At 40.5% G+C, this 19536-nt stretch overlaps 1 protein-coding gene across 1 annotated transcript in view; it reads left to right on the top strand.

Annotated features, from left to right (window-relative positions):
* The window catches only part of NUDT6 (nudix hydrolase 6), a 360277-nt gene that overhangs the window by 195785 nt on the left and 144956 nt on the right, over nt 1-19536 (top strand). Inside the window, exon 3 of the mRNA XM_044061694.1 lies at nt 7438-7493. Within this exon, the coding sequence (XP_043917629.1) occupies nt 7438-7493 (56 nt within the window). The remainder of the gene's footprint in view (nt 1-7437; nt 7494-19536) is intronic.

The raw sequence follows: 19536 nt of genomic DNA on the forward strand, positions 1-19536 counted from the left end.
GAGGGATGAACCCCCACAGAGACACAGGGAGAACAAGCAAACTCCATACAGGCACTGGCCGGTGGTCAGGACTGAATTTTGCACCTTATGATGGGAGGCAAAGACCTTAACCATTATGCCATCTGGTCTCCAACTAACTCTTGCTCCATTTGAACCAGCTTATCAGGCTGATTTGAGGTTCTTAACATGGGAAACAGATTTACTGACTGCTCTGTCTTCTACAAGAAGAGTATTTGAGTTGCAACACTTATGGTGGGTCAACCTTATCTCATTTATATCAATGACAGTGTTTCTTTAAGCGTGAATCCTTTCTTTAAGCCTAAAGAGGTTCACCTTAAACCAAGATATCCATCTCCCTGTATTTTTTGCAGAACTTAATAATGAGTATAAAGGATACTCCCTACATAGTCCACAGTACTATCCTGACAGAACAAAACCTTTCACAGTTGTCCATTTCTTATGAAGGTAAGAAAAATGAACAGCCTGTGTTAAAGCAGACTATTTCCAAATGGTTGTCTCAAGCTATTACCTTTTGTTATATCCACCACAACAAAGCTATTCCAGACAGGGTCAATGCTTGTTCTCCGAGGGCCTCTGCTTCATCTGCAGCTTTTTGGAAAGGGAGGATTCTAGAAGTATTCTAAAGGCAAAAAACTTGGTCCTCTGTGCACACTTTCACAAAGTAGTATAAAGTAGATTCCTTCTCCAGGTCTAGGGCAGGCTTTGCTAGGACTATTCTCCAGGGGCTCCTGGACCCTCATCTTTCCTCCTCCCAGTCATATTAAACTGTAATAGTCTACCCATTAAGCTTAGACTACAACCTAATCACTGCTGCAGTGGCCATTTCATTCCCCCATATTTTTGTATGTTTTTATGCCAGGGGGTGGATATCTGTGATTATTATTATTATTTTCCTAGCATTGTCCTTCTCTGGGCTTTAGCTCCCGCTCTCTTTTGGCATGGCACCCAAACCTGTCTTATAGTCAACTCAGCTTGTGCTGATTAACAGTGTGTGTGTGTGTGTGTGTGTGTGTGTGTGTGTGTGTGTGTGTGTGTGTGTGTGTGTGTGTGTGTGTGTAAGGTATCCCGAAACTTTGGAAGCTGGTCAGCTGTTCTGTATTTACTAGGATGTAACCCATATAGCTAAGGCCACTACAGTTATGAACATTTGAAAACTGACTGTTTTGTTAAGTTTGCTTACACAACTGTACTTTCCATTACAAATGATAACCCCTAGGTTGACTTTCCTAATAACAGGATTCAGCAGTTTTAATATAGTCATGTTATATTGTAGTAGTGTATTAACTGGTTGGTGAACCAAGTAGATTTTCTATAACTGGTAAATAGTACCTGAGCTTTTACAACCTCTGGCCATTTCTCAGATGTAAGCTTTCCTAATGACCTATCACTGAAGTTCTAGAAAAAATGACTGAATCATAGAAATATTTCTTTGTATAGACACTTAGTTTACAGCCTGGAATGAAGAACGTGATGGCAGATTAATTATTTTTGTAGTGAAAATGTATGTACTGTATTGAGGGAAGTGTACTTATGCTGAATAAAAATATTCCTACCGGTCAGAGGAGGGAGCAGAATGGCTCCTCTTTCTTTTTCTGTTTATTCCTTGAACCATCAAAGGTAGTAAAGAAGATTCACATTTGGTAAACAGAAATTTGGATGTATTTTGGTCTTCATGGGAGAACAATGTAGATCCTTAATGTTACTGCAAAGTTACTGACAGAATCACCTTTGTTTATAGGTTTTAGTCAAATGAAGACCTAGAACAAACTGGAGAAATGAATACTCATTTAAGTGTTGTTTTGGATAGTTTCTTTACTGTGAAGCAGCTTGGGTCTTCCATGCAGTTCATCTGCAGTGATGACTTTATTATATGGCTTTGTATCACCAACATTCATGGAGTATCATTTATCACTTTTGTAGCTTGGGTACAAGTGCCGGTTTTTAAGAGTCAAGAAAGGTGATGTGCCCAGCTCATAAAAACGTGTAGGTTGTTGCTGATAACCAGAATTTAAGGGCTTAGATTCATTCCTTTTGTGAATTATTTCAGCCATCTTTTGGATAATTTCTTCCATTTTAACTGGCTTTATCGTTTTGGTGAAATATTTTTCCTTGGACTTCTACAAAGTTTTAAGCCGTTTTTCTGTAGTGTGAATGTTAGATTTTGTGACACATCCTAGCTTAATATTCGCTGTAAATTGTAAACAATTTTCACAGTCTTTAACTTTATTCTCTTAGCTCAATGAAAACAGGCACATTGTATACTAGTCTTTTTTAAGTATTTGCATATGACAGGCACACTTGTTTACTGTTTCAGAAACCATAGCCTGGCCTTTTGAGAATTTCTTGAAGATGTCTTCAGCTATTACTAAAAAAGACAGACATACAAAATTGTATTTGAAATAAATATAGCAGCAGCTGAAATTTCTGTGGCATTACTGAGGGAGCAGTACCACTCAGAAATGGTAAGCAGAAGGAAAGGAAGGAAAGAACAGTGGTTAATATATGACAAATAACAGTATTATATATTCTGCACTGTACTGCTACGTATTCTGCAAAGGAGAGTGGGGAATATATAACAAAGCACAGTGAGAGTAAGGAAGGCCTGCAAAACCTTCAGTAGTACTCTGCTTGACTTGATGTGGTTCTTCTGTGGAGTCCTTGGAAGACATTTAGCCTGGAAATGATGCAGAAGGTCATTAATCTCAAATGTTATGACTTACATTTACAGTGACCCTTTCTACCCGATGAAGGTACATTTGACCATTTAAATGATGATCCTGTTTCTCCATTCAGACAGATGGTATCTTGCCAGTATAGTCCTGTGGATCTATATCATATGAGCGAATTGCACAAATTGCGAACGCTCATAATATCGAACGTACCGGACCTCGAAGTGCTTTTTCTGAGATTGCGGTACAGTGAAGAATGAGATATTTGCCCTTTCATTACTGTAGTATGATCTCAGAGTTGGAATATATATTTAGTGGGGGGTGTGGGGAGCACAGCCTCCCACAATAGGAAGTTCGAGGTCCAGTATGTTTAATATTATGAACGTTGGCAATTTGTGCAATTCGCTCATATGATATAGACCCTAGTCCTGCATCCCTCCCAGGTAGCTGCACAGTCCCCAGCGAATCCAAAACCCTGAGCTGTACATAATTTGTTGTCACATAATGCAGAACACCTTGCCCTTCCCCATGCCAAAGGCTGGCATCGCTTGTGGGAATGTTATTTCTTGTACTCTTCATTGGAGTCCCCTCTGTAGTTCCTCATAGCTTTACTTTAATGTGTGTGTCAGTCATTTCAGTCTATATGGGCAATGACAGTGAGTTTACCTTTCTATGTAACTGCTGCAACAGTACTGAGGATTCATTTCCTGTTCCTCCTAGCCATTCCAGCTGGTGTACACCTTACATCTTAGTCCTCTTCCACTCTTGGTAACTTCCTCTAAATAAATGAATCCCCCCACAGAAGATAATTCCTCCTCTGCTGCAGTCTCTGTGATTGTGTTGTGGTTCTCCTGTTACAGGATTCTAAGTGAGTTCTGCAGTCTCCACTTAAGATGTACCCTTAGAGGTACTCATCCGTGCCAGAATGCGTAGGAAGTGTGGAAAGGTACATTTAGCTGAGGAGAAGAAGAATACATCCCTGTTTTAACACCCTAGTCCTCCTACAATCAAATCTGATTCATATCTTCCTCATTCTTGTTTGTCCATAGGGTAGTTCAGATGACCTTACTGATCTCTTTGGAGGTGAGATCATCTGTTGAGCTTAGGCATGTCTTGGTCAGCTATCATGGCTCTTTGTTCTGTTTTCAAAAAGGTTCCAGAATCAAACCAGCGTGAAATGAATGAGGAAACTAGTTTATTGTATTGTGTTAAGCGCTTTTCGTCGCCCGCTATTGGGACAACTTCATCAGACCTGATGAAGGTCTGATGAAGTTGCCCCAATAGCGGGCGACGAAAAGCGCTTAACACAATACAATAAACTAGTTTCCTCATTCATTTCACGCTGGTTTGATTCTGGAACCTTTTTGTTGATTCGCTTGTTTAGGTATTTTAGTTTGTTTCTTTGTTCTGTTTTGTCAGCATGAATCCTTTGGGATCCTTCACTGGTATTAAAGCCTGCAGTTAATCTTTTTTGAATGATACATTTATCTAAAACTTCCTAGGGAGAATAATCTTCCCTCTTGAGACTTGGACTTTGTATTTTGACAGCTGACTAAACTACCCTTTGAACTTGTAAATTCTGTGCCATTGTTTTCCTTATTTGGAAGATATCTGTCTTGAAGGCATTCATTTTAACTTGCAGGATATCTTTATTGCATGCCTTGATATATTCTTACCTTTAATGTCTTTTATCAGGGTACAGTGGCCTTGTTCTCCCAGTCTGCCTTTTATGTGTAAATGGTCATACATGGCTCTCGTTCAGAAGGTTCTCTTAACAGCATTTTACCATGAACCTTACCTGTGGTGTGCATTTGATGTATCCAGAAAGAAATCTATGGGGCTATGTTTATAGGACCAAAGATATGAGAAGATAAAGCCAAACATTTGTCTAAAATGAATTAGGCACTTTTGTGAACAAACGGACCATTTCTAATTGGTTTGCCAGTCATACTATATTTTTGTTATGAGCAGGCAGCAGGTGTACAGACTCCCCTCCATATTAAACAAAGTAGCTCCTTTACCTTTTCAGTGGCTACCTGGATGAATGGATGGGAAATCTCAAATACACTACAGGGCTGATGCCTTAAATCCTTCCGGAAAGGGGTAAAATGTAGTGCGTATTGCTTTGGTTAGGCTTCAAAAGATCCAGTCAGATCTAATGTTTGGTAATGACTTGTGAACCTCTCTGTAAACCTGTGATCCTGTCACAGCCCATTGTACCAGGGAGGGAGTAGCTTTAACTGCCTTTTTAGAGGTCACTTATTAGCTGGACAAAAAAAATAAGTGGTGACCATATTGTTTTTAATGCACATTCACTCAACAGCACAAACTGGACTGTCAGTCTGAGGCTGGAAAGAGATTTGTTAGAAGGGGTATTAGAGGGGACCCTCTGCTAGTATGTGGATATACAACTTGCTTTTCTACTCAGTAGTTATTATTGCAGAGCTAGAAATAAAGGAAATAATGTAATACAGTTGAGTGAAGTGCTCATTATAAGACTAGATTTTTGACTTCTTGCACTGCAGTATTAGTTCACTCCCTCATCATGCTGCTGCTGTTTTATTTATGCAATCATATCCTGATTCCTTCTGTTATTTGACTTCTGATATGAATGACGTGTGATTACTGCATCATGTTATGATGACAGCTGTAAAATTATTAAGTCAGTGTGGCAACAAATTATACTGGGATTCAATATCTGCTAATCGATCAATAAAGAAGCAGTCCGTTACAAACATCATAACTATCAAAGTCTTCAATACAATAAATAGATGAGTAATTGACATGAATAAGTAAAGTCCATTTACAATGAATATGTGTAGTAAATATTTTATCAGCCATTCATTATTCAATCCTTTGTGCTGAAGGCTCTCTTAAGTAAGAAACGCTATTTATTGCTCCGTTGACTTACTTGCTTTAGAACCACTGCAAATGCAAACAGCCGAGGCACCAGTTCATTTTAAGCTGTAATAAAATTTACATTTTAATAGCCCTGTTTCAGTGACTATTGTGTGTATGTAATTATACAGTTTCCTTATTAGTCACTTTTTCAGTGGGACTGGTGCTTATATGATGCTAGCTGTGCTTGGAGCCTGCATCTGTTAAAGACCATAAAATAGAGGAAGGCTGTGGTTGTAAAGACACACATATATCACTTGTCAATGTGCATTTGATGCTATATCAAATGAGTTTTTTTTAAAGAAGACATTTTATACACACAGTAGAGCTGCATTCTGACATGCCTGGTAAAGCTGTTTTTTTTTCATGGAATGATGGGACATCTGAGAGAGGCTTCTTCTGAATAGCTGCATGTGGAGAAGAAAGTGACAGAGACTGACCTGTACACAAGCTGAAATTTTCATTTATTTTAATCGATATTACCTAAACACTTTACAGAACTTCAGTGTAATACACATTAAACATTTTCAGTGTAGACATAATGTAGAATTATTATATGCACACAGTCTGCTAAGAGAGTCACAGAGATAAACATGAGCATAAAATAATAAGATGCAGGTATTAAAGAAATCAAAATCCAGAGTAAATCATATCAAATCATATTGCATTTCAGTGTGTGTGTGTGTGTGTGTGTGTGTGTGTGTGTGTGTGTGTGTGTGTGTGTGTGCATAGTATAAGAATACTGACACTGCCATTGTTTTAGTTATTGAGATTAATGTTTTTTCTGTAATGTGGGATTTCCTGATGTTTAATTTGTTAATTGGGGACTTGACACTGAAAGTGTAATTTGGTAGCCCTCCGCAGCCAAGATGGCAGCCACAGCTTCCTGAGGTTGATAACTGGCAGCTTAGGAGCAGCTAGTGGTAGGCTGGTGAGAGTGAGACCAAGATGACTTGGAGTGCTGTTTAGTGCTTGGAAGAGCCTGAAACAAGTTTGTAAGGTTTGAGCAGAGCTTTTACTAAGTGGTTATTACTGCCAAGTCACAAATAAGTTCAGATATCAACTATTAAGGTGATTATGTGCTTTTATAAATACAAAAGATGGCAACATTAATGTTAATTAAGCAAACAAATTACTATGAATTCAAACAATTAAATCACTGAGGCAATACATATTTCTGGGATTCAAGAACAGTTAGTGCAAAGGGTTAAGGTTATGTCTTCTGACAGAGCAGAAGGCTATGAACTGTTGTCAAACTACATCCTGCGGTATAGGGTTCCATTCCGTCAGCCTTCATTTGCCAACTATGTGACCTTGAGCAAGTCACTTAACCAGTCAGTTCTTGTCGGCAAATGAGGATTTGTGCTAGGCTCCTCAGTGGTCTCCTAGACTGCATACCTAGTAACTGCATATGAACTTAATATTTCATGTTGCTGACATGATGCATTAAGGTCAGCTTTGTAAACAGTTTGTTATATGGAAGTGGCAGTTCGCAGCACTTAGGAGAGCTGTATGTAGTTAGTTATTTTTTATGCTAAATTTGTAGGAATATAATAACAGGGAGTCTGTGTTTGTATCCTTTTGCTCATATACATAAATATATGCACAGACACATTCACACATTTTCTTTATGAAATGGATTACATTTGACCCTGTTTTTGTTACTCTTCTACTGTGATTGGCTTCATGTACAGTATTTACCAGAGCGTTGACCTTTGCGCAGATATAAGAAAGTCCTTGTTGAATCTCTTTTAATGAAGGGTGCTCTTCAGATTTATGCACATATGTTTATTTTTTCTGTAGGAAAAGAGCCATTACGAAGAGTATAATGTACTTTTTTATTTTCTAGGAGCTGTACTGAATGAAATCACTGGTCAAGTATTGGTGGTACAAGATAGGAACAGAGTAAGTTGTGTTTTATTAATATTGAACTTAATGGATTTAGTAAAATGTTTACACAACCTGGGATTGCTTCCAGAGTCGGAAGCATACTGGGTTAGAAAGGGGGCCTCATTACGGGAAGGCAAGTCTCAAAGAGGGAAACAAAACAGTGAGAGATTGCATTTGCCAACATGCTTTACGTGTGATTATTTGCCACTTGATATGTTATTTTGATTTTTTTTTTAGTTTTTTACTGTCCTTTCAGATACTTACATTATAAACAAGAATATAAAAATTATGATGGCATCTGTTTTTTTCAAGTTTCTGAATCCAGACATACTTTAATTGTCACTCTAGATGATTTAAAACCATGTAGGTATGTCCTGGCTTTCCTGCATTATCTAAAATACCTTTTATATTAATACATAGATTTCTGTTTGGAAAAGGTAAAAAAAATTGCATTCCCAGTTTAGATATCTAAATACGTTAACATTACAGGTCTAAAAGCATCTTTGTATCCTTAATATTAGAACTGATTGTTTTTCGTTATTTTTTCTGAGTACTTATTGGTTGCATTCCTAAAACACTGAAGAGAAGAACAAAAAAATAAGCTTCCATGACAACATAACTTGATTTTTAACATCAGGGACCCTCCTTCATCTGCCTTTTACTTGGTTTATACGTTCTTCTGTTCCATTTTGACATTGTTTGGAAGCTTTCATCCTTGGGGAGCACCTGGTGCATACCATGGAAGCACAGAGACACATGAGAACAGCATTTGTAGCCCCTAAACCTACCAGTTCTTTTCTTTTCTACAGTTCACACATTTTCAATCGTGCACCTCAGTCATATCAGTTAAATGTTCCAGTATTGCATGCCTAAAGTTAGCCAATGATTAATGATCCAAGAACAGGATGGGCACTCCTGTTCTGCCTGGGGGAGGAGCAAGATGTGAACCATTACCTTGTGCTCCAGCTGTTCCACCCAAACTACATGTTGAAGTCTGATGGTGTCAGGTAAAGTTTCCTTGTTTGTGGATCAGTAATAGGGTCCTATATGCAGCCCGAGGTCTTCCGGATCATTGGAGGCGGGCCTCAATCCCTCCTTCAAGCATTAAGCCCATTCCTGAAATGGGCGTCCATGTCTTGTTTTTGGTGAGTTTATCCTAATTAGCAAAGACTTGAGCTCCCACCAGCCTTCGAATTCACTGGGTGTTGAGGGAATCGGAAGAGGCACACCTCTTACTTCCACATTTTCCTTGACCTTATTCAAGGGAAATCAGAAATTCTCACCGCTCCAAAACAATGTCACATCAGTACAGGGAGGTGCAAGGCTTAGGGATAGCAATCATAAAAACAAAAACAGCCAGCATGCTTTAGTCAATGAGCCTAAGAAATTTATTGTTAAACCAACCAAAAACAGACCAATTTCCGCATTCAAGCTATCATCAGTGTTATTCACAAAATACAGAAATCCTGCCTTAAAAGGCACAAGAAATCTAGTGATTGGTTATTTATAAATGGTCACTCAGCCCAGGTGGAAACATCCCCCCAGCTTAATGATCCACATTTTCTCCTTTTTGTTTAGTAAAGTATGCTAGCCACTTTTGTCCCTTCTGTCCAAAGTAACTTTATCAATAATAACAAAATTAAACTTAGCTGAAGAATGTGAACTAGAATGTTTATACAAGGCATTTGAACTGCATCTACATCTCATATCACTTAAATTCTCATATCACTTAAATGCTCAAAAATTCTTATCTTAAAGAGGTGAGAGGTTTGTCCGATATAAAAGGCTGAACAAGTACAAGTGGCTTTCCTCTAAAGTCATACATAGTCTCCCATCATATCAGAAAGTTTCAGCTAGGAAAATCTACAAAAGTAAATGGGAAAGGTTCTGAGAGACATTCAGACCTTTTTTCAGTCCCCCCCCCTCCCGTATCAGAATGTTAGAATTCCTTGCCTCGGTTTTTCATGATGAAGGTTCCATGATTAAAGTTCAGTTAGCTGGCTGCAGTATCTAATTTCTATATGGGTGAGAATTGTGAATCTTTGGCTTGTCTTAAATTGTGTAAAGCCCTCCTTAAGGGTACTTTCCTTCTCACACCGCCTTTCAAAGATCCCGCTGTTTCTCGGGACCGTACTGTGCTTCTGAAAGTGCTAACACATTCTCCATTAGAGCTAGTGGCCAAAGCATACCTAAAGTTCCCATTATGGACAACTATTTTTCTGGTAGCTATTACATCAGCCAGAAGAGTATCTGAACTCCAGGCCTTGTCTTGTCTTGTCATCCTCTGTATATCATTTTTCATAAATACAGACTTTTGTTACACACCAGCCCCTCTTTTCTGTGTAAGGTGGCATCAGCGGCAGCTTTCAATCAATCTGTTAATTTGCCAGTTTTCTCCCTAACTTCACTAATGAAGTAGAATACATGCTTCATTTATTGGATTTACATAGAGTTGCTATACTAGCTTCACAGAATGAAGCCTTTCAGGAAGTCAGACCAATTATTTGTCTCCTTTTCCAAAGCAAAATTGGGTCAGGCTGTGTCAAAAGTTACACTGGCTAAATGGCAGGCTAGCTGCATTTCTCAGGTTTATCAGAATAAAAGCACATTCAACAAGATAATTTTCCTCTTCTTCTGCCTTTTTGTCTAGGACATCAGTTGATGATATTTGTGCTGTTGCCACCTTGTCCAGTGTTCATACATTTATGGCTTACTATAAACTGGGTATTTTTTGCAGGGTAGGGTGGCTTTCAATTCAGCCATCCTCTAGAATATCCTTCCATGAAGACCACCATGGGATTCAAGTAACGGGACTGTGTCCCATCAGTTGAGAAATGGATGGAAAAGACATCAGATACAAAAGTTATGTACTCACCATAATGATGCATTTGTGTTGTCTCTTTCCATCCTTCCTCAACCTCCCTCCCTCCCTGCATTCCCCCTCTTGTTTCATGGATGACCTTCATTTAGGCTTCTGGTATATTCTTTCGGGGACATAGAGTGTTGCTGTCCCTGCTACAGCTCTGGAGTATACTGACTGATTCCCTTTATTCTGTATCTCTATCTCTTTGTGTGTGTGTGTGTGTGTGTGTGTGTGTGTGTGTGTGTGTGTGTGTGTGTGTGTGTGTGTGTGTGTGTGTGTGTGTGTGTATATATATATATATATATATATATATATATATATATATATATATATATATATGTAGGGGCTCATGGTCCTGGAGCCTTGAAACATGAATGGGAAGCTTGTTCCAGAGCAGGGGCACTCTCTGGGATATGTATCTATCTCTCCAGCATGATTTGTTCATGCCAGAGGCTAGGTTAAGATCCTTAGAGCATGTGATCCTTGTGCTATTTGATTTACGAATGTGAAGCATTTCCATCAAGACCGGGTCAGAGACTGCGCTGTAAGCCAGGCACAGATTACCCCTTAGTAGCCTGTAGGAGACAGAATAAAGTGACAGGGGTTTCAGTCTTTCTGCATAGGACTTGTTTTGTGTACCCTGTATTTTCCTTGGTGAGAAACTTCTATGGTCTCTCCAGCAGTTGCAGGTGTCTGGTGATTTACATGCAAAATGGGGCATTGTACTCAATTATTGGCCTGGTGAGGTTGTCCTGTCGTCAGGCAGCCCTTGATTGGCCGGATTCAAGTCTGGTCTGGGCCTGTCGGGGTCGCACTTCACCCGGCGTCATCTCTGCTGGTCTTGGTGTGGTATAAGGCATCAGGCCATTCCATTCCTTTTTTTGTTCTTTCTTTCAAGCAGAAAGCAAGCTGTGTGTGCCGGTCGGTCAGATCCAGAGATTACTTACTACTACTAACTACTAACTTCTCTAAAGGCATTACATTAAATGTTAAAAAAAAGAAAAAAAAAACTGACTTCTCTCTTCTTCCTTTTTTTTTTTTGTTAACCACTTGTCTTGTAGCAGTCACCTTTGTCATTTTGTATAGTCAGTTGATATCTCACATAGATGGTTTGGGATGAGATGGTCTGGTTCACACATAGTGTTACTCTGGGCATGGGTAGGGTTATAGGGAAAGGCATGGCATAGAAAAAAATGTTAAAACATTTAATGTTTTTCAAAATGTTGTTTGTTTTGTTTATTTGTTTGCAAACAACAAATACACTAACATCTATATCATAAACCTCAGTTGTGTTCCCTCACTTCAAACCTACCTCTTGTTTATTTGCTGAAACTTTTTTTTCTTGTTTTATTTTTTTTTCTTGGTGTAGCACTTGGCTTTAAATCATTCTTGTAATGGGTGCAGTCCTGGAAATTCATCTCCTGACCTTATGCTTAATCAGTGGAATGTGCCATCATAGACCATGCAATAATGGTAATATGGTATGTCTGATTAATATGGTCTGATACCATAATATATGATGCTCAGACACCATAACTTATTATATGATGAAAATAAAAAAGTTAAAAAAGTAAAAGGTGGAAGTAAAAAAATAAAAGCCCCTGCCACTTGCAGGGGGGCCACACCACTGCACTGTGCACGGTTTCTTTTAACCACTCAGACCCTTTTAGCTTCACTGTAGTGTGATCGGATACTGTAGTTTTTTGCAGGTTGGTGTGTTTTTTTTTTTTTTTTTTTTTTTTTGTGTGTGGTAGAATTTTTAGGTTTTTTTTTTTTTTTTTATGTTTGAGGTGAGGGACAAATACAGTTGAACTATAACATCCTTATATCTAGACGCGATGCCTTTACTGATGAGATGTGTCACATAGAAGGCTACCACTGTGGACATATGGAGGTTGAAGTTCAGATTGCTGTCAACCTGAGTAGCCAGATCACATACCACTGTTTCTACACATAATGAGGTGTTGTCTATAATATAATTAACAGGAATGTTAGCTTTCCTGAATGGGGTGCTACTGTATTTTTTTATATTTAGTCAGTGATTTTCACACCAATCATTTGTTTGTGTTAACCCCTTCTTCGGTATATTTGCAGTGTCCACGGTCTCGATAATTGCACTCAGTTAGCAATCATCAGCAATCTTGTTCATCCACAGGTTATTCACATTTGTCTTGACTTCCCAGAAATAAATACCGAACAGCAAGGGGCCCAGTACAGAACCCTGCGGTACACCACTGGTGACTTGTCTATTGCTAAAGATGAAGTTGCCCACCTTGACAGTATGTGTCCTGTCAATGAGCCAGTTGGCTACCCATCTGGTGATAGAGAGGTTAATTCTCAATTTGTAGAGTTCATCTACAATACCTGACTGAGGTATTGCATCAAATGACTCTGGCAGGTCAAGGTAGGAGGTATGCACTGTCTTTCTCTCATCCAGGGCTGTGGTGACCCTCTCAAAGAAGTCAGCAAGGTTTAAAAAACATGATCTGCCCGTGACGAATCTGAACTGGGTGGGGTCCAGGGTTTGGAGATTGCTTATGTCTTTGTTGATAAGATCTATAATGATTCTTTCCATGGCCTTGCAGATAAGGCTAGTTAGGCTTATGGGTCTATAGTTCCCAAGATTGGTTAATGGTCTCCCCTTGTGTAGAAGGATTACTGTTGCTGTCCTCCATTCTGCTGGGACATAGCCTGTTTGCAGGCTGTGATTAAACAAGAATTTAAGTGGGTTGGCTAGGTCATGTTATAAGTTGTTTAAAAGGCAACCTGTGATGTTGTCAGGTCCCATTGATGTCTTGTTTTTGGCCTTGGAAAACGTAGTGATGATTTGCTCTTTTGAGGTAATAGGTAGAGGACCAATGTCAGGTATACTTTGGGGTATGACCGAGGGGGACGGGGGTTGAAGTTTGCTCCAAGTCTTTCAACTAGCAGGTTGGCTGTTACCTCCACTTGAGTATGGGTGGTGCCATCCACACCCAGTTCAGCACATAGCTGGGCATTCCTTTTTAGATGTTGGACATAGTAAAAGAATACCTTGTGATTATCCTTAGTTAGGGAGGCCATTTTTACTTCATAATTAGCTTTGAAGATTTGACAAGATGTCTTATTTGTTTGTTTAGGCAGAGAGAAATTTCTTCCTTTGCAGACCCAGTTCCCTGCTGTGCTTAGACAGTTTATTTGTTTTGTTGTGTGGCATGTTTATGGTAGGGGTCTATCAGGGCAGCTTGTTTTTCTGGAAAGACCTGTTTTTAATCCGGTCAGGTACAGCAGACTCTATATAACTATTTAAATGGTTATATAGGGCTTCAGTGTACACCTCTACATAGGAGTCTATGTTATCCATGCTTGAGGAGACATTGAAACTTCTTATACCATCGCTTAGTAGGAGGTTATTAACGTTGGTGAAATTATTAAGCATTTTTATTGCTTACTGGGGTACCTGGCCTTATAAATACATCAAAAATGACAGGTTTATGGTCAGATCTTACCAGGGAGGACATTGTATGGGGGAGGGGGTGCAGTGCTCTCCCATGTTAGTAGGTACTATGTGTAGGACATTTGTGCCCCCTGTGGGTGTGTTGACTAGCTGTTCTAGAGCATTTGCATTAACAAAGTCCAACAACCTCTGAGCTAGCATATTTGTGGTCATGTATGTTTCCCAGTCGATTTTAATGATAATTAAAATCTGCCATGAGTAAGGTGTTGCGTTGTATGGCAAGTGACTCCAGTAGGTCCAGGTATGTGGTATGTTTTTCCACGTTCATGGTGGGAGACCTGTAGCTAGCAATGATGTGACAGGGGATCTTGCCCATTGTTAGCTGGACATGGAGTAGCTCAAGAGAGTCATACTGTTTGACAAGTCTCAAGGCATATTTAGCCTTGATGAAGATGGATACACCTCCGCCTTTGTTTCTTTTCTGTTCAAATTGTGATCTGAGTATATGAAAGACTTTTAGCCCTGTACAGTTGGGGTGCTTTCCGAGGCTCTGAACCAAGTCTCAGTGACTGCACAGATGTTGGCATCTTCCAGGGTCTGGAATACTTCCAGGGAGTGTAGTTTCTTGTTTAGACTCCTAGCATTAAGCAGCAGTACCTTGAGTTTGTTTTTGGAGGATTTTTTTACGTTGGGAGGTTGGCACTTTTGATACTGCTTAAAAAAGGCACAGTAGGGTTGGTTAGTGCCTTTGCTAATAGCCGAAAGTCTAGAGGAGACAGGTGCATACCATGTCTGGCACAGCAGTGTGGCCTGTTGACCATGTCATCACAGGATGGCAGCTGTTGGATCCCCTTGGACTGACACCATAAGCTAAGCCAGTTGTTAAAGTCAGTCATTTTTTGTTTGTATTTTGGCATCATCTTGGAGAGGATAGCATACTGCTTAGGGCTAGGCTTATACCTGCCTATGAGATATAATCTGAGAGTCAGCCAAGTATCTCTTTATATAGTCCAGAGAGGTGCATCTCAAGTCATTCACCCCCACATGGATTATGATGGAGTCATATTGGTACTTGTGGTTGAGTGACTTCATTGCTTGAGTGACTTGATGGATCCCAGCACCTGACAAGCTACATCTGTAACACGTTCCTTTTTGTATTGTAGTACGTGGACGTGGTTTCTGGGGGCATCTTTTGGGAGGCTTATGGTCTTTAGGTAAGTAACTACAGAGCACCTCTGCATTTGTGGGTTTATGTGTTGTGTCCTTATTTAGTGTGTGGAGTGATGTGTGGGTGCTGACAACCTGCTTGGCATTAGATTTGTTCATATGTGGGACTCTTGCCTCTAATTTCAAAGTGTAACTACATCTCTCACATGCAGAATTTGTTTGTTTCAGGAGCAAGTGATTGTCAGTATACATGAGATGATTGCTACATTGCCACAGGATACCCATATCCGTCAGGCTGGTTACTGAGATGGCGGGAAACTACCCTTCCATGATAGGATCTTACTGTATAATTTGTTCAGGAAGGGAATGGGTTTATTTGACAAGACATTTCTGTTCGCCTTGGGACAATAAAAGACTTGTACTGTGTGTAGCCTAAGATAGAGCAATAAAGCGACGCTGCTTAGGGCGCAACTGAGTTGCTCTAAGAGCAGAGGAGGAGCTTGGAATTTTTACTGGCAGTTGTTTAGGGGAAAAAAACTAACCTTCAAGGCTTTGCAACTATTCAGGGCACTACCCAGCTGCCGCTGCTCAAGAAACTTAAATATTAGCTGTAACAAACAATATTTAGTCCATCTACCAAACGGAAAGCAGACAATGAGTCTTCCGCCAGCTATCCCCAACTCAGAAGGGGCTTGATCTATACACTTCTGCCACAAGGGTGCAGGAATGTACATACATACACACACACACACACACACACACACACACACACACACACACACACACACACACACACACACATATAGTAAGCAAATTATATGAGGTAAGGTTGTGGTTTGGAGAGTATTATGGGTAAGGGTAGGAGACTGAGTTATAATCTTAAGTCTGAAAAGTGGCCAAAATCAGATCCGAGAACAGATCCAAAACCCATTGGTTAAGGAAGGATGGAAAGAGACAACACAGTTGCATCATTGTAGTGAGTACATAACTTTTGTATCTTTTGTACCATCCTAGACCATAAGGCTTATGCAGCTTATAATCCATATTTTGGAGAAAAATAGGTGATACTGCAAGGGATCGGGGATATCATTGCTCAGTTTCACAGTAATTTAAATTAGGGATGTGTTGTAGGAATCAAGAGGGAGACCAGAAGGGTTGTAGTATGGAGGTTGGACATCCGTATAAGCAAGGACTGCAGGGGAAACAGCTTATAAAATTCAACTGGGAAATCATCTGCTCCTGAGTCTTACTCAGCATAAAAAGTCTTTCGGCTTTTCCCGGGTAGAGGTCGCCACAGCGAAACTCCCGTCCGCTAATGATTGGCAGTGGATTTTTACGGTGCCGAGTTGCCAGCCCGATGCCCAACCTTCAAAGAAGGCACGCCCATTCATGCATGCACATACCTGCATATCTTTAACGTCACTCAACCGCGGGGAGGACATGCAGACTCCACACAGAAGGCGTTCTTATTAACACTGCAGACTCCTTGTCTAGAAATGGACTTTTGTGACAAAGTTGCTTGGCTGCACAGCATGATGTTAGATAGAAAGTGCCATTGTTGCTAATTGTACTATGGTAAACTGTGTTAGCCACCATTTTCATCAGGTCTGTAGATGCAGAGTTACCACTGCCACCTTACCCTTTCACCAGACTGATGTCCCCACCCTCTTCCTGTTTCAAAGCCTGTCTGGCAAACAGTCTCAGCTGCTGAGGGGGCTAGCTGAGATTATACCCATCCCATCACTTAAAACACTGTGTCACTGCAATACAGTGTTAGCAAAACTTTTAAAAGTTTCACAGTGAATGCGGGAATGGGGTATTAAATCTGTGTACGATACCATGAAGATCTCCCATGTTTCATATCTTTAATTTTGCTCTCTCAGTGTCCTGAATCTCAGCACAGGGTGGCTCGATCCAGATAGAATGTGTTATTCAGTCAATAACAAATATTTGTTTATTGGAGGCACACTATAGCCAGCTAAACAATTCTTAAATGCTAAAACAGCTTGCATTGTATATTTCATTTGACACTTGATAGTATTTCAGTGAGGGACTTTAGTATGACTTCTTAATTAAACCATTTCCCATGCCTACAACCTTACCTCAGAGAAGGGTCATTTCCATCTGTTATAATGTGAGATAACTTTGGGGTAAGACAGAATGTATAGTGACCAATAAAATAAATAAATGAAAAGTAAAAGTTATAAAGGGGTAAACTGCTGCCAAGAGCCATATGGCCAGAAGCCAACTATAACCAGAACAGGGAAGGGAAGTAGTGGGAATTCAGGAGAAGAAAAAACTAATTCTGAGCAGATCCATTTAACCATCACTTGTCCACAACCCCAGTTCAGTGTAGTGTGATTTAAATAAATATATCTTCACTAGTAATATTGTGTAAATTATACACCCCTTCCTCACAGAGAAGTTCCAACAATCCTCCTGGAAGACAGGAGCAAAAGGCATCCAAGGTGCTGAGTAGGAAAAATTATGTTGATCCATTTCGTATTATGAGAGTTATCAATGTCATGATAATGGTGGTGGGGGGGTGTTGCTGCATAACATATGCAATTTCATCATATTCCAAAACATTAAATCCACATGAAAAGCCCAACACAAGAACAAATCTTTCCTATAGCCTGCCACAAAAAATTCTGTAACCTTGGAGTTTGGTGCATAAGGGGAGTGTGAAGAAACTTTCATAGGGATGGGAAGCATTACTTGTCATCCTCTACAGTCTCAGAACAACTGGTGGAAAGTTCCAGAATGTTATAGGAAAAACACAACATCCTCTTTCCATTGAATGAGTGTATCAGGAATTCCAAACATATGATCTGATGTTGTTAATCTTATTTCCATTCATCACTGATGGGTTTAGTTCCGAGCCCTCGGAACTGAGTCGGCCTTTTACCAAGCTCGCGCCAGCCAAAAACTCTCGAGCTAAGCTTCTACCCAGAATGCTCTCTTCTCCCTGTTACCTCAGATCTTGTTTGCCACGTAGCTGTAAAGCTGCATTTCAGCGAAGCTCTCAGCTAAGTGGAAACTTATTGGATATTCTGTGTGGAAAACTTATTGTTATTTTTTCCTTTAGTGAGCAATTAGTCTTTCTAGTGTTTTTTCTACAATTAGACCTTGATCTTTTCTTCCTTGCCCTACCCGCTGGTAAACTTTCAAGTACTATTGTTGGTGTCGCCTTCTCTCCTTACCCTTGTGATATTCCTTCAGTACCATAGCTGGTATTTCTCTTCTTTCCTAGCCTGTTAGTGTTTTCTCAGTAGAACGTTTCTGTTTATAGATATAGCTATATGACTGTGTGGTTTTTGAACTGTGTTTGACTTACTAGAACAGACTTGTTACATTTTGTCCTTAAAGTGTTTGCCTGTGGTGTCTCTCTGTCAAAATGTCAGATAAGAAAGGTACTTCAGGGTTTAAGCATTGTACTTCATGTAATGACAAGTTACCTAATAGTGATTCTCACGATGATTGTGTATATTGTTGGGGGGTGCCCCATCTTTCGGTGCAACCTCCCTGTGACATTTGTCAGAGTTTCAGTCAACGCACTCTGAATGAGTGCAAGAATAAACTGATACTGAAAGGGTTACTTAAGTCTCCCTTTTCAGAGGCTATTTCTGCGATGGAGGTCTCAACCCCTCCTACAAAAGACAAAAAGAGGTCCCACTCACTTCCCTCCTCACCCTCAGGTGATCAGGGTAAGCCTGTGAAATCAAAGGTTCCCAAGTTGTCCTCAGAGCATAAATCTGCCTGTACAGCTCTGTCCTTGTCGGCTCCGAGCATTTCGAAATCTACGATACTGGCACCAGCTTTGGCATCAATCCTGCTTCTGGCACCGATGATAGACCTCACTAAGCCTACTATGACTTTGGCACCTGTGGCCACTACGGATCAGGGCATGCCTTCGATACCTTCACCTGTTATGATATTGGAACCTACTGCTTTGGCTCCGTGTACCCCTTTGGCAACGATCATTTTTTCGACCAAGTTGGACTTGACCCCATTAATCCCAGTCTTGAAACTTGAGACATTGGTGCCAACAGACCTTGCACCACGGACCCGATACTCTCCTTCTGTAGATCCGTTCCTGGGCCAGATGTATAGCCTGTTCATTGAGTGACCTGTCTCCCCATCCAGAGTATCCACTAGATTCACCAGGAGCCTGTCAGAACTGGATCTGGTGCATCTTATGGGCCAGCTGTTGGCAGCCTGGGGGATACCCACACTTTCTAAGACCCATCCGCCTGCAGGACTTGGGTTGGTTTCTCCACGGACTCCTTCTTACACTCCTCCTTTGACCATTCTGGTTTGGAAGCTTTCTGCTCTGACGTCCTTCTTGGAACCCACCACCTTGGCGCCTATAGTGGACCTCACTCAGGCTCTGGGTTTGCCCCTTTGGTCCTCGGTTCCTGCGGAACCAGTCCATCCTCAATCTGGGGATTGTGGGGCAGGCACCTCGGCTCGGGGCACGGTTCTGTGTGTGTCTTGGGTTCCATCCTCAGTGCCAGAAGCCACGTCTGCACCAATCCTACTTGACGCTCCGTCCACGGTGGCAGGTTCGTTGGAGCTGGGTGTGACCCCGG

The sequence above is a fragment of the Protopterus annectens genome, chromosome 2.part0 (genome assembly GCF_019279795.1).
Source record: "Protopterus annectens isolate FY-2018-M chromosome 2.part0, PAN1.0, whole genome shotgun sequence".
Lineage (NCBI taxonomy): Eukaryota > Metazoa > Chordata > Ceratodontiformes > Protopteridae > Protopterus > Protopterus annectens.